This window comes from Homarus americanus, unplaced genomic scaffold, assembly GCF_018991925.1.
Source record: "Homarus americanus isolate GMGI-L3 unplaced genomic scaffold, GMGI_Hamer_2.0 scaffold43746, whole genome shotgun sequence".
Classification (NCBI taxonomy): Eukaryota; Metazoa; Arthropoda; class Malacostraca; order Decapoda; family Nephropidae; genus Homarus; species Homarus americanus.
Genome location: NW_024715982.1, coordinates 562,429 through 576,887, shown reverse-complemented (window position 1 = coordinate 576,887; position 14,459 = coordinate 562,429). Strand labels below are relative to the sequence as shown.

At 35.4% G+C, this 14,459-nt stretch overlaps 1 protein-coding gene across 11 annotated transcripts in view; it reads right to left on the bottom strand.

Moving 5' to 3' along the window:
- Positions 1 to 255: 255 nt before the first annotated feature.
- LOC121858011 (mitochondrial uncoupling protein 4-like) overlaps positions 256 to 14,459 on the bottom strand; it is a 41,610-nt gene continuing 27,406 nt past the window's right edge. For 5 of the 11 annotated variants that reach the window (XM_042354246.1, XM_042354249.1, XM_042354247.1 and 2 more), the window contains 4 exons: positions 10,363 to 10,455; positions 8,612 to 8,632; positions 7,930 to 8,104; positions 256 to 7,320 (listed from right to left, as the gene is read on the bottom strand). In XM_042354246.1, the coding sequence (XP_042210180.1) occupies positions 7,930 to 8,104; positions 8,612 to 8,632; positions 10,363 to 10,455 (289 nt within the window). In that variant the 3' untranslated portion in view covers positions 256 to 7,320. Of the gene's footprint in view, positions 8,105 to 8,127; positions 9,174 to 10,362; positions 10,456 to 11,672; positions 11,766 to 14,459 lie in introns of those variants that run through there. The other 6 variants (XM_042354255.1, XM_042354250.1, XM_042354245.1 and 3 more) reach the window with 5 other exon arrangements.

Genomic DNA, 14,459 nt, shown 5'->3' with positions numbered 1-14,459 from the left:
TTTTAGCTTTTAAGTGCATCATCACCACATAGGTCAAACTCTTAGGATATACCAACTTTTTATTTCAATCTTAAAAATATATTATAATTTCTATGTACAATAATTTTAATACGGTACATGAAAAAAAATTTCCGTAAAAATATTCCCAACTTTATTCCATAGACAGAGAGAAGAGACCCTTTAGTGTTCTTATCTCCATTAGATAAGAAAACAATACCTCCAGCACCATATTAGGAATTCAAAGAAACTCCTAAACACTTACATAAAAATATTTATTGTCTATCACTTGCAAGATACTAAAATACAGTTACAATAGACACCAATATTTTACCTTAAATAATTTCAGTACTGTAGTAGTTGTCATTCACAGATTCTCCCATTACTGTAGTGTGAATTTCAAGGATAATTTTCTATTGGCACTTTATTCCTTACATAATTATTAGTCTTCTGCTTGCGATGACAACTTATTTTCAAGCCTGCAAAATATAAGCTCTTTTCCAGACACTCGTGTGTATGAGCCATTGAATTATAAATCTTAGAAAACTATAGTTTCAAGTTCAGCCCATATAAAATAAGTTTTGTTTAAAAAAATGGATACATCATAAAATATTATGTGATGTTAATTATCAGGTCTGGTCAGTCTAAGCTATCAGAGAAAAAAGGTATTTATACATGAGCACAATTATCCTGGTAAGCAGCAATGCCTCCTGAATTCACATTAGACACAGCATGAACCTTGTTCCATTTTACCTATTTGTCTGCTTTACTTAACCGTTGCAAGAGTTAGCTACTAAGTACCAAAGGAAGTTCAGAGTACTTTTTGCCCTCAACAAGTAGAACAGCCACTGGAGATTTTAGTATATTCGCACACTTAGTTCACATGTCTTAATTCCACTTCTCAGCTTAATCAACATGTGGATTATCCCAAAATTTTACAATGTTTCTTCCCAACAAGACATCCGGTTCTGGATAAACTGTATTTAGGTAGACAAAATTGTGGAAAATTGAGGTATTTATAATCCTTTCAAACAATTAACTTCAGGATAGTGTTGGTTGTACCTGTACTATATATACAGTACCATAAATACCAGTACTATTTACAACGTCCTGAAAAATAATATGTAACATTTTCCCTAACATTATCATACAACATTCTGATTTATTCACACAACTTAAAAAACGGAACACAGTTAAAGAATTAATTAAAAAATCTTATTTAGACCTCGGCTGGCTGTAATTTTTTATACCGTTGTCCACATAATGATGCTATAATATAGCTGTACCTCAGTGTAATCTCTCTCATAGCCTTATCATAAAGTCAACTAGACAATAATGAACAGCTGTAAAATTTAGTCTCTAAAGACAGTGATATTAATAAACCAATTATAAACAGTCTGACCTTTTTAAGATCATTTTATGATAACCAATTTTGCAAACCTGAACATAATATCAAATACTGAGGAACATTAATGTGATACAGACCTTATGTGGTATCAACAGCTCAAGAGGTAACACCACCCTCTGTACACCTTTTATCAAATTGAAAAGAGAGCAAAAAAATACTCACATGTCTAGACGGTTGTAATGAGAAAGCAAAGAAAGGAGAGATAAGTAGTGATGAAGAAAAGTAACTTGGACAGTTGTGAGGTGTGACAACAATATGTGGGGCAAGTACTGTACTGGAAGGAGAGGGGAAAGCCAAGAAGGTGCAAGTATGGGGTGAAAAATGTACTAAAAATTTAGAAAACTGATATCCAAGATGCAGCAGAATACATGTAAAAAAGAAGAACATGGTGAGGAGTGTTTGGAGATGCTACAGCAGTTTACCTGAAAACTTTCTAAAAAGTTGAAGTGTTACTGCACCTGGCAGTAAATCAAAATATTAAACAGGTATGGGTACTTTTTGTAAGTTTCAATACTAAAATGCCTTAAAAATCATGTAAAAAGCATTTATTTATTCATTACTGTACTAGAAAATGCAAAATTTATTTGCCTCAGTAACAGGTACTTGCAAGTAAATTATGATAAAAGAGGTATAGCAAGAGCACCAATGACAATTACTATGACACATGAATACATTTTTCAATTGATATTCTGGATAAATTAAAAAAAAAAACCTTTTCTATACAGTTATTTCTATCTCAAAATCATACATTAACTATACTACACTAAACAAATTTTGGACCCTGAGACAACATGCAATGAAAATTAATTTGATAAAAAAAAATGGCTTCTCAAAAGCCAAGTTTGTAACCAACTCACAAAATACTTACCCGGTACACAAAAACTTAACATCTTTATTCTCAAGATAAATCATGGTAACTCATAATTAATTTCTATCCAAAATCTTATGCTCCCAATCACTATGATTACATAGCAATTTCCTAAGGCCTTGATTTGACAATTGGAAAGGATATGTGCAGATCAGTGCATCATAACAAGACAGCATTACACAACAGGGTTTATTATATAATAAAAACAATTCTTTGTTAAAGTGCAATTAAAACAATGCTTCATTTAAAAAAAATCTGCACACCTCCACCCTTGTATGCCAAATCTTCCTCTGATCCTTTCTGTCTAGCTTCAGAGGGTAAAAATTCCAGTCAACCGAGTCTGAATTTGTAATGCATCTTGTGACCCCCCAGTTTAATATACAGTACTGTATATGGTTTGCAAGTCTAACAGAGGCTTCAAATGCGTTGATACTGCATCATGGACAGCTCATCGTTCAGGAAGTGTGAAGGATATCAGAATTACTATCCTTGATTTTCAAGGCTAAACTGAAGCACAGTCTTTGCATGTAAAAAAGTAAAAAAATACAGTTTACAGATTTGGACCTTGATATTCTCAACAGGAAGCTCATGCAGTACTAAATTCTTTTGTGGATTTTAAATGCAATAAGATTTCATATCATGTATGGCACCTGAGAGAGACTGAGGCATAAACTAGATTGAAGCTTTTTCTCCCCATCTCATGAATGAATAAACTTCTTCATTATTGATACATATCTGGATGATGAGATTGAAGAAAAATCTATTTGGCAACAATTTATATAATGTATGGAAGCCTCAATTACTGTCTTCACTATCCTTGATGCTTTATTATTGTGGCTGGGTACATTTATATCCAAAACATAAGTCATGATTAACCTACCAACAGGAAATTCATGTAAATTATCCCTCCTAATCTTATTACTGTAATTTTATAGTTTAAATATATAAAACACAACATCTTACAATAACTTATGCTAACAATTGTCAAACCAAAGAAAATGTGAAAAATAAATGACAAATATGGTTGGTAGGTTAAAATTAACATGATGGGAGCTCTTCTTGATGACACACATTGTGCTTACTGAAATGTCCTAGAGGGAAGAAATATTTACAACAGCAATAAACACTGATATTTGATAATTGAGGCTTTCATACAATTCTAGGATATCTTTATATAACCTATCTTATTTATATAGTTTATCTTCTAGTGACTAACACTTGCATTGTTTGGGTGACTATCACAAGGCCAATACCTTCAGCTACATTTTATGTAGCCTACATTACTGAATGCCATTACATTTCTACTGATACTAAAGTTGACCTCAAAAATTAACATTCAAATTTCTGAGTTAATGATGAAATCTATTATGGATCTAAACTTTCATTATGATTTTGTTGGAAAAATCAGCTATTGAATAGATATTAAGGAGATATGCTTCTTCTCCAAAATGTATAAACTTTGTATGCTGCGAAGGCAACTTAATGTTCAGTTTACATTGTTTCTTACTGAAGGTGGCAGCCCTCAGGTGACGAGCTAGGTAAACTAGTCCAGGATAACTGGATGATAGGAAACCAATTCTGCATATACATGTACTATAGCAAGTTACAGCAGCCAGGCATCTATGCTTATTCTAGCTTCTTTCCATTGTTCTACATTGCCTACAATACTTCCTATATTCAAAGCAAGGTGGTTATCTAGCTTCTTCAGGGAAGAAGTAAACCCACTTCACTGATGTCCATTGAAAAAGCTTCCCAAAGAGGTAGCACCTGTGGCATCATTTCCTGAATGAGTGAGACCAGCCAGAAGTTCTTATGGAAAGGCAAAGTCCCTTACTTTAGTAACTTGTAGCAAGATAATGTGGGGAAGTAACCACTACAACTTCTGTTCACAACTAAAAATTTAACCCAGCTTCTTGCATTCTTGATCCAGTATTACAACAACCCTCCCACTTCCTTGGTTTACTGGATTACAAGTTTCAAAATACGACAGAACAACTTCACCATATTGAAAAGATAGCACAAAGGATGAGTTGATTTAGAAGTGGATGACAGTGAAGAATGAGGAACTGGGAATGACCATTCATATATCGTACACATAAGGAGAGTGGAAGTCAGGTAAGATAGGAATTAGTTGTTTCAAAACAGAATGATATACAAAAGTTGTACAGGAAATTGGTGGAATACAAAGTATTTGTGGGAAGCTTTGGATAATCCACCCAGTAAAATGATATGGTTCATCATTAACAATAAACAAATAATAAAAAAAAATTGAGAAATTTGTCACAAGTGACACCTGAGACATACACACAGTCCATAATAGTTGCATAAAGCTAAAATTTTAAGAATTCATATACCAATAGAGATCAACTATAATAACAATTAAAACAGCTATTCAAAGGTCCTGAACTGACTACGTGTAGACAACCAACTAAAAGTGTCTTATGTGAAAGATCTCTTACTCACCACTTACATGATGATGATCTTACATGAAGTCTCACTGGACCCAGCAGAAAATTTACTCCCATCCCATAATTGACTGATGCAGTCAATAAAACTGTGTTGCCTAATATCTGACAATCAGGTGACACTTATAAATTCATTACCATACAGTAAGCCCCTGCTATAGTGTAGTAAGGGTGACTCAATAGTAGATGTGATATAGCAGACTGCATTACTTATGGACTTTAATCCTATGGAAAATTCAGGGTTGCATAACAAGACCATGAAATCTACACACAGGTGGCACTTAACCCTATATCTGTGGGCTAACATGAGACCCATCCCATCCACAAGCTATCAGCCAGTGTCTTGTTTGCTGTCTAAAGATAAGAAAATTATACAATTTCATTAATTTAAACATTTCTATCAATTGCCTCAAAGTTGGCTGTTGTAATGAATGTGCAGAGAATCAGAGTGGTCCATGTATGACGTGAACTAGTGGTTGGTGCACAAAGGAGCTTACTCCTGGGACAATGGAGTGCATGGAGAGCCTGAGATGATAACCCCAGCAGCATGTGTGAGTAGTGTTGTAAGTTTGAAGGTGGTGGTATGAGCAAAAGGCAAAAAGGTTGAACTGTGGGAGATGGTTGTGTGAGTAGTGGTATAAGATTGTATTTTGGGTGGTTTAGCTTAGTTAAGTTCAGTAGAAAGGGGCAATTTTACATCTCTACAAGGAATAATTATTGTTTCTATAAATTATTGAGAATCTGGACTCCAGCAAGTCAGTTGTATTCCTCAGGCTCACCGTGTCTATGCTTTGTGGTTGGATAGTTTGGAGTAATGTTTCTGCTGTTAAAATATCTGACAGTATATAATACAGTATTTAATAGTTTTCATATTCATAATTAATTAAGTACTATACCTGGAGTCAATAAGGTAGAACACTTTTTCCGCTGGAATGTAGCTACAGTATTACAGTACTGCATTGAACTGTACTATCATTGAAATTTGAGAAACCTTAAATTCTAATCTAAAAAAAACTATTAGATGAAGACTTCTTGTGATCTAACCGACTGTTATTTCAGTTTAGACGATATATACTTCCAGTAGGAGGCAACTAAATTACTTTAATGTAATATATTTAATTCTTATTGGTTTAAAATGAGTATTAAATATAGTAAACTATTTTAAAGTAAAATTTAAAATCATATACAGCATGTAATTAAACTTTGAGATAGTGAACTATGATTATGTCATCACAGCTGAAACATCCACAGGCAGCTACAACCAAAGTGATTATAACTCAGTGAGTAAGTGTGTTGGATTTGCCATAAACTGTGTAAACTGTGATCACCCACTGATATATAAAGATACTTTCCATAATTAGTTTATTTCAACTGTGATATTCATGCTGCCATATATGAAGGACAGATCCTGAAATCCCAGTTTCTAACCTAGATTAGACAGCCTGACTTGTGAATATACCCATTATAAGCTCAGAGCATAGGAACCCATAGAAGCTCCAACACAAAACAGCTGGGGCATAATCCACAGATTAACCTTCTCCATCACCAAAGCCCTAGTCCTTTAAGAAGGGTTCATAAGAAACTGTAGGTGCTAAAAAGGTTGGGAGCTATTGAACCAGAGCATCATACACTATGTGCTCGACCCATTCATCTCAAGTCCATTCATAAACTGGGACACACAACCACATCATTTCCCGGGTTCTTAAGCTACAAGCCTATGATAGACATATTAACAAGCCATTCAAGACAGGCTTAGTTTATATAGCAGGTGTTTACTGTATTAACATGTGTGCTAGTAACTACACACATACACATACATGAATATTTGTAGACTGTCACATGAGACCAGCTTATGATACAACTCTCCACATCACCATATATTGTACACAACATAAAATTATTAACTGTGTGTTGCAGGTATAAACAATGTGGTCCACAAGTATTGTAGTATCAGACTTCACAACTACTGCTACTAACTCTTATAAAATGATCTATGATACAGTAATATATTTTGACATCTGAGATTTTACCATGAATTACTTATTACAGAACATCAACAATAGCAGTACAAACAGGAATATTGACTCCTGTAGTAATAAGGCCTGAGAGAATAATATTAGGCATGTATAGTGATGAGTCTGATATTAACAATTTCCTTCTGTTTGTTAAAAGCTTAAATGAAACCTATCCAGTGTTAAATAAACTAGGCAAAATTTGCCTTATTCTAAATAATAAACTTTCTGTAAATATCTATACAATACTTTGCACAATATTTTTTAATATGTGGAAGAAAAATCATGAGCAAAGGAATTGTATGCCAAGAAAAATGTACTAATTCCCAGTTATATGATATATCCACTTGTCAGTAATTCAAGTGCAACCTGCTGTAACTGATCCTCTGGGTTGGGGATTGTATCTGGAAACTGAATCCAATTCATTCATGCGAAATAAATGAGTTGAATTTAAAGTAATTTGTCATTCACTTGAGTTTGAAGAACTATGACAACAGGAAGGTAAGCCCTCTTCATATACAATATTCACATCTTCATTCACAATGTCATCATCAGAAGCACTAACAGGGCCTGTAAAAACAATAACTCTATTAACCTGGAAATATACATGAGTTTGGATATCAACCAATTTTTCTTTATTTCACAAGCAATGGTCATCTAGAGTCTATGGTAATTTAAATTCATATACAGTACTGTACTGTATTTTATTTCATATCATAAAATATTAAAAATTTTGCTGATCACACCACAGTACAGTAAAAGACCGTAAGTCTGGCGTCCAGTGGTCCGGAAGGGCCGATTGTCCGACACGAAAAAGCTGCGAGACAATTGGCAAGTTGTACTGTACAATAAACTATCGATACATTATTACAGTATCGTAATTTATTATACACCTTATGTTTAGTAATTGTAACATTTACCCGACTTTACAATATGTTCAAAACCTTTACTGCAGTGTATCCTATAAAAAATGTGAAAATGGAAGCATCTAGAGGTTGTGAAGACCAAGGGATAACATCCAATAATCCGGCATATATGATGGTCCGGCACCCTCCCTTCCTTTACCCTGGGGTGCCAGATTATTGGACTTGCACTGTACTTGATGAGGTAAGCTATAACGTGGATACAGAATCAGCACCACAGCCAATTTCATAACACTCAGAATGCACGACTCATTACCTAGAAAGCAGACGTGCCACTCAAATTTCTGATCTGCTCATATGTCAACCAAAATGTGAGTGACCAGGGTCCCATGCGTAGCCAACATGGGATGAATCCTTTGTAAAGTGCCCAGAAGCCTTCATTGTGGATAGTCTTCATTAAGCAGTCCAAAGAATTTCTATACAGCAGACCCCTGTGAAAATGTAAAATGTTTGTCATCCTGTCCTAAACAACAAATGGATATGATAATGTCCACACACACAGTATTTAAATCCCAATATTTAACAATAACTTTCATGGCATATTTAAAGTTTTAGTTTAAAAGAAATGTCTACAAAGAAACCACAAACTGGATTTCACTTCCTGAACACAATTCTACTGGCAATTCTCATATGATGAAGCAAACAGCCTAACAATAATAGGAAACACAAAATATCCTGATGTCAAATGTAATTAATACAGCTTGTTATTTACATAGCAATAAACTACAAACATCCACATGCTTTTATCTTGTTGCAACATCATCTTCAATGATGACATTGCTTTCAGATGAAAAACCTTATGAATACCAGATATACTGACAAATCTAAATCCATTATCAGTGAACAACTTTACATTACAAAAAATATTACCATACACTTACTGTACAGCATAAATACAACCCATAGAATAATTAATTAGTGTGTACAAGTAATCTAACCTCTTATGAGTTCCTGGAATTCTATTCAATCATTGTTGGTACACATGCAGGCGTAACATGAAAAAAAAATGATAATGGAAACTAATAATTATAATAAGTTTTCTAGGGAAAAACTAAAATAATCAAGTGAAAACTAACGTGGAGAAATTCTTGGCTCAGTGAGAATCCTCTCGTGCAAAACACATTTGATAATAAGGGATAAATGCATGTAGGAAAACTAAACACTACAGTACTTGTTAGGAAACACCACTCAACAAACTCACCTCAACTGGTCAGATCAAGTCATCAAAAGTCATCTCTTCTGCTGACTTGACTTTAATATAAAAATCATACATAAAAGTCTCAAAAATTGTAGAAAAATATTGCAAATGAAGACTGGTGACAAAGTATCATCTAAGTTACCTGTATCCTTGCATGGTGTCCAAATAGTATTCCCACTATTCATGAAGCTGTACTCTTTACTGTACTAAACAAGAGGTCTAGCACATGAGGTACAAGATACAGTGGCTTCACTTAGATGTTACAATAAGGCTCCCCTTTATATATTGGCCATACATGTCAGCTGCAAAATTTCTTACTATCAGTTAGAGAAAATTTAAGTAGACATTTCCTATAATAATTACATAAATGAATTAGATGCCAATACTGTAAGTGTAAACTTTACATAAATGAATTAGATGATAATACTGTAAGTGTAAACTATCATTTAAATGTTCCTAATGTCTGTCACTATGGCAATTGAGTAACTCGTTTTTATTTTTTTATTAAAATGTGGCAATTAAATTTGTCATCTGATATTATAGGATCATTAGATTGGCAGAGGATGGAAAAGCCGATTACATAAAATTAAATCCCCCATCTTCTACATCTGCAAAATATATTCAGTCATTTAAAGTGAAGCCTCATAATCCTAGAATCCAATGACTGGTTGAAACTGATAGTTAAATCTTTGTTACAAAAACAGGAATAATTAAAAAGATATTTTGAGTGGTGTTATAAGACTGCTGATCTTGTGGAATACTGTTGGGGATGTACTGAAGAGGTTCATGTGTGTTGGAGGAGTGTTGAAACTGTGTTAGAGCACAAGTGGATATGCAATGGAACACAGCAGAATGTTAGTGGCCCACCGGTGGTGAGATAAGGAGGACTGCAAAGTTTGTAACGCTTCAATCTATGATGCAGCTGCTATGAAACACAAGTATCTAAGCCTCACCAATAAAGTCTCAATACATAATAATAACTTCATGAACAACACTGCTATCAGAGAGTGTACATTTTACTTGATCAACGCAACTCGAAATTTTTTTTAAAAATAACCATGTTCAGTATTAGAACCATCAAAAACAACTGGGGGTGAAGGGAATTGTGGCTATCATACTTATTGAAAGATTTCACAGCACATGAATGAAAAATCCTTGAGTGTTAATCTGGGTATGTGTAATCTGGGATGTACTGTAACAGTAATTCATATAAGTTAAAGACTTACACATCATTACTGGAAAAAAAGACCTAACGAGAATAAATGAAAAATAAAACCAAGCATGGCATGTAAGTGGGTGTAAACTGGCCCATAATATGGCTGTAAAACTGATACCTTATTAGTTGAGATAAGGATACAAGTGAGACGAGGGACAGTACTGTATGTCTTAAAGGGGAGTTATGGAGGGGTTATTAGAAACTGTTTCACACAAGATTCATTTTCACAAAATCACTGCAAAGAACACCTTTATCATTCCTTAAATCAAACTTACTTGCTTTCTATATCAGTCGGCTGATTCATTATCCTGGCCTTAACTACGTCAGCTGGGCAACCCAAAACAGCAGACACCAGCCCTGAACATGCGCTGTAAGACGAATAATACTAATACATGTACTTCCTGCTTCCAGAACCCATACCTTGTCTTTAGTTAACTTTTAGGACTACCAACAACAAATGCATCTAAGGTGAATTAACCAAGTTGTTTTGAGAAAATGATGCAATGTTTGTTGGAAATCCTATAAGTCCCCAGAACTTACGGAAGTTAAAAAAAAACTAGATAAAATGGTAGGAACAAGCTGAATCAAAATATTCTTTCTCTATCATGTAGTCCTGATCAAAGAAGTCTCTCCTATGTTGAGAGAAAAGCTACCTTTAATGTATCTTTCATAAAATAGAAGCTAAGTACAGATGCAGTATCCACATCCCATTCAGCAGGGGAAAGTACTGTATGACCACCACAACAGGCACAAAGATACCTACATGTAACCCACTTTTTCTTACAGATCCTAAATATATCCTTTAAGAAATTTAAATCAGTTTGCAGGAAGTTACTTAACAAAAACCAGTAAAGGAAAGAGGAAGTTTTGGCACTGGTGTACTTGACCAATGTACAGTCCCAGCAAGTTTCTAGATAACCAAACCAAATGTCACTCAATTTCCTATTTTTGTTTTGTTTGTTCATTATTAGAAAATGTACCATAAACCTCCCTCCACAACGTTGAGCAGTTTAGGTCAGTCACAGAGACATACAGTACATACATAGCTTTGGCAAGTACGTACAGTAATCTGATGATCATATCTCCATTTTCGGTTGATCATTATGTATACAGTATCTACCCTTTGTTAACTTTCCATAGTTGAAATGTATGGAAAAGATCAACTAGAAACACCCATGAGATGTGAGGTTAATTTTGCAGGTAGGAAGGGTTGAGGTGAATCACTATCAAAGGTTGTGCAGAGAGACAATCATTCTTTTACATAAGGCTCCAGAACAAGTAAACCTTTTTGCACCCCAGCTGACATCTTACTAAACTGTACGAAGTTGTAAAAAAGTGATTAAATATAAGATATATTAAGTTATCTTTTCTCAGAACAAGGGAAAATGTTTTGTTATCAAGGCAACACATCTGCACACTTTATAAAATTTATCTTTTAAATCTCAATAATTAAGTATACTGTACTGTGATTCAGCTGTTCAGCCTAACATCTAGTCTTTTAGCTAACCCAGTAAGTAAAGTTTAGTCCGGTCCAAAGTACGATGATAGGGCTCTTTTCAGGCTAAGGTGGTTGAGTCACACCCACCTGGCCCTGTTGTCAGTCGGCTGGTTCATAACCCGGGTCTTGACTACATCCACGGGGGTGCCCATAGTAGCTCCTATCAGCCCTGAGCACGCACTGTAACAACAATACTAGTCCACATATGCTGCACTCACTCAACAAATGTTTAGATTAGGGTAAAAAGTGATCTACAGTATCTCTTTTTCCTATTTGCTTGTCAATGTGGTGAAAGTCCGATACAACCTGGCTTTCTATCCATCAATTACATCTATCTACCTTATTCCATTCCAGACTGATTGTTGTGGTCCAGGTGCATCCTCAAGAAATTCATTCAATTCCATTACAAAAAGAATCAAGATTGCCACAGAGCTTGCAAATTTCTTAAGTACAGTACAGGTATTCACTTTTGTTCACTAAATTCATCCATTAGTGTCACCTCCACTCATTCTATCTTCATCACTTACAATAGTCCACTGATAATTTCCTTAACTTTAATAACTTAGCTTAGCTTAGTCAACTTTCCCCTCTCTTATTTCCATTGTACAATATTGTGGGAAGAATTTACAAGTTTATTAATTTATCAAGCCTGTGCATTTACTTTTAGAGGGGAACTATACACTGTTCACTTCAATTTTGCAACAGGGCCAAATAAGAGAAACCTCATGATTGGTCAAGTCACACTGGGCAAATATAAGCGGTGGTGGTGATACATGAGTAGGGGTAGCTGGGCGTCGTTGAATTTACAATTTAAGATATTTTCATCCAAACATCTTTTTTCAAAGACTTCTTCATCCAATATATTAGCTTTCATATCATCCTTCATAGCCTATCAATCCTCTTTGGTTCCTATGTGAATAAGTCACAAATGTCTAGTACTTTCATTTATGACTTATCTCATGTTTAGATGCCTTAATCTTCCCATACAATTAAGAGTGAAGCAAGTACTACTTCTGGGTGTCCTCCTGATATATTCCAAACTGATAATACTTTTCTTAAGGTCACAAACAGCAATATTAAAAGTGGTAGCTTACAGTTTTTTCAGTCTGGCTGTTTAACATCTCATAAAAGTAGAGTACTGTACTGTACTGTAATTTGTAAGACTTGAATAAACAATAGCCAACAATTAACTGCTGTCTGATCATTATATAATATCAGCTTTGACTTTCATTCATGCACTAATATAAGTGTAACAAAGTTTTTAATTAATCTTCATAGATAGGAAATAAAATATTTCTGAGCCTATCAAAACAAAAAATCAGATGAAACTGTAACACATAACTTTGGGCATCAAAGTATTGCTATATTTTAAATAGAGTTTGAGCATACTGCACTGTATACAAAGACTTTACAGGTTAAATAGCTTTTAATACCATTTAAATAGTCACTGAAATTCCTGTTACAATACAGTACAGTACAGTACTGGTAATATAGTGAATGAACATTGAGCTTTTGAGACTATAAATGCAGTATGAAAGAAAGAGTGTACTATATTTTTTTATTTAGTACTGATGAATTTAAATATGATATTCTCCTATAAAAGAAGAAATTATATATTAAAGGGATAAGGCTCACAAAATATAGTGTATCCTCGTATAACATCGTTCCGCTTAATGTTGTTTCGGTAGTATGTCGCTAAGCTTTCGAGACCAAAAATTCGTTTAACGTCCCGGTGATCCGATACTACGTCGTTTTGCATGGTCACGGACAACTTTCTACAGCACATCACCAGCTCTTGTCTGGCCGTACTACGCTCTCTCGGCTCGAAGCGCTGCCCTCACTCGCGGAACGTCACAGCGTCACCAAGCCAGTCTCTGTTACGACTCACATCATTCGTGTGTGCTTAAGTGCTTTTGCTCTTAAACTGAACTCTAACCATTTGAAATGGCTTCCAAGCACCCATCAAGTGCTACTGATGCTAGTGTAGTGAAGAGGCAATGTAAGACCATTACCCTGGCTACAGAAATGGATGTATTAACCAGATTTTAAAAAGGGGAACGTGCTGTGGACAAAGCCGCTGTGCTTGGTCTAACCCCCAACACGGTGAGTACTATCCGGACCAACGCTGACAAGATTAAGGTTAGTGCTGGAAGTGGTACTACTCTCAGTGCAACTAAAACAACTCGTACTAGAAGCACTGTGATAGAGAAGGTGGAAGAGATGCAAGGTGGAAGAGATGCTGGCAATGTGGATGGAGGACCAGAATCAACGCAATGCCCCTGTGAGCCTTATCAGCATAAGGCCGGATCCTTCTTTGACGACATAAATAAAGAAGAGGGTGAAGGATCGAAAGAACAGACCTTTACGGCCAGCCGAGGATGGTTTCAACAATTTAAGTGCAGGTATAACTTCCACAATATTAAGATGACTGATGAAGCTGCCAGTTCAGATACGGTTGCTGCCGAGACATTCCCGCCAGAATTCAAACGGATTATCCAGGAAGGAGGCTACTCATCGAAACAAGTCTTCAATGTGGATGCGACTGGTCTCTTTTGGAAGAGGATGCCCAAGAGGACCTATATCTCCAAGGAGGAGAAAAAAGAGCCAAGTTTTAAAGCGGCAAAAGACCGCTTGACGCTGATGCTTGGCACGAACGCTGCCGGCGACTTCAAGCTGAAGCCTATACTGATTTCTCGCGCTGTTAACTCACGGGCCCTGAAAGGTTACTCTAAGGATCACCTTCCTGTCATTTACAAGGCAAACAAGAAGGCCTGCATAACAGGTGCCATATTTAGCCAGTGGTTAAACGTGTACGCCGTCCCTGCAATGAAGGAATACTGTGCCAAGGAAAACCTTGACTTCAAAATTTTTCTG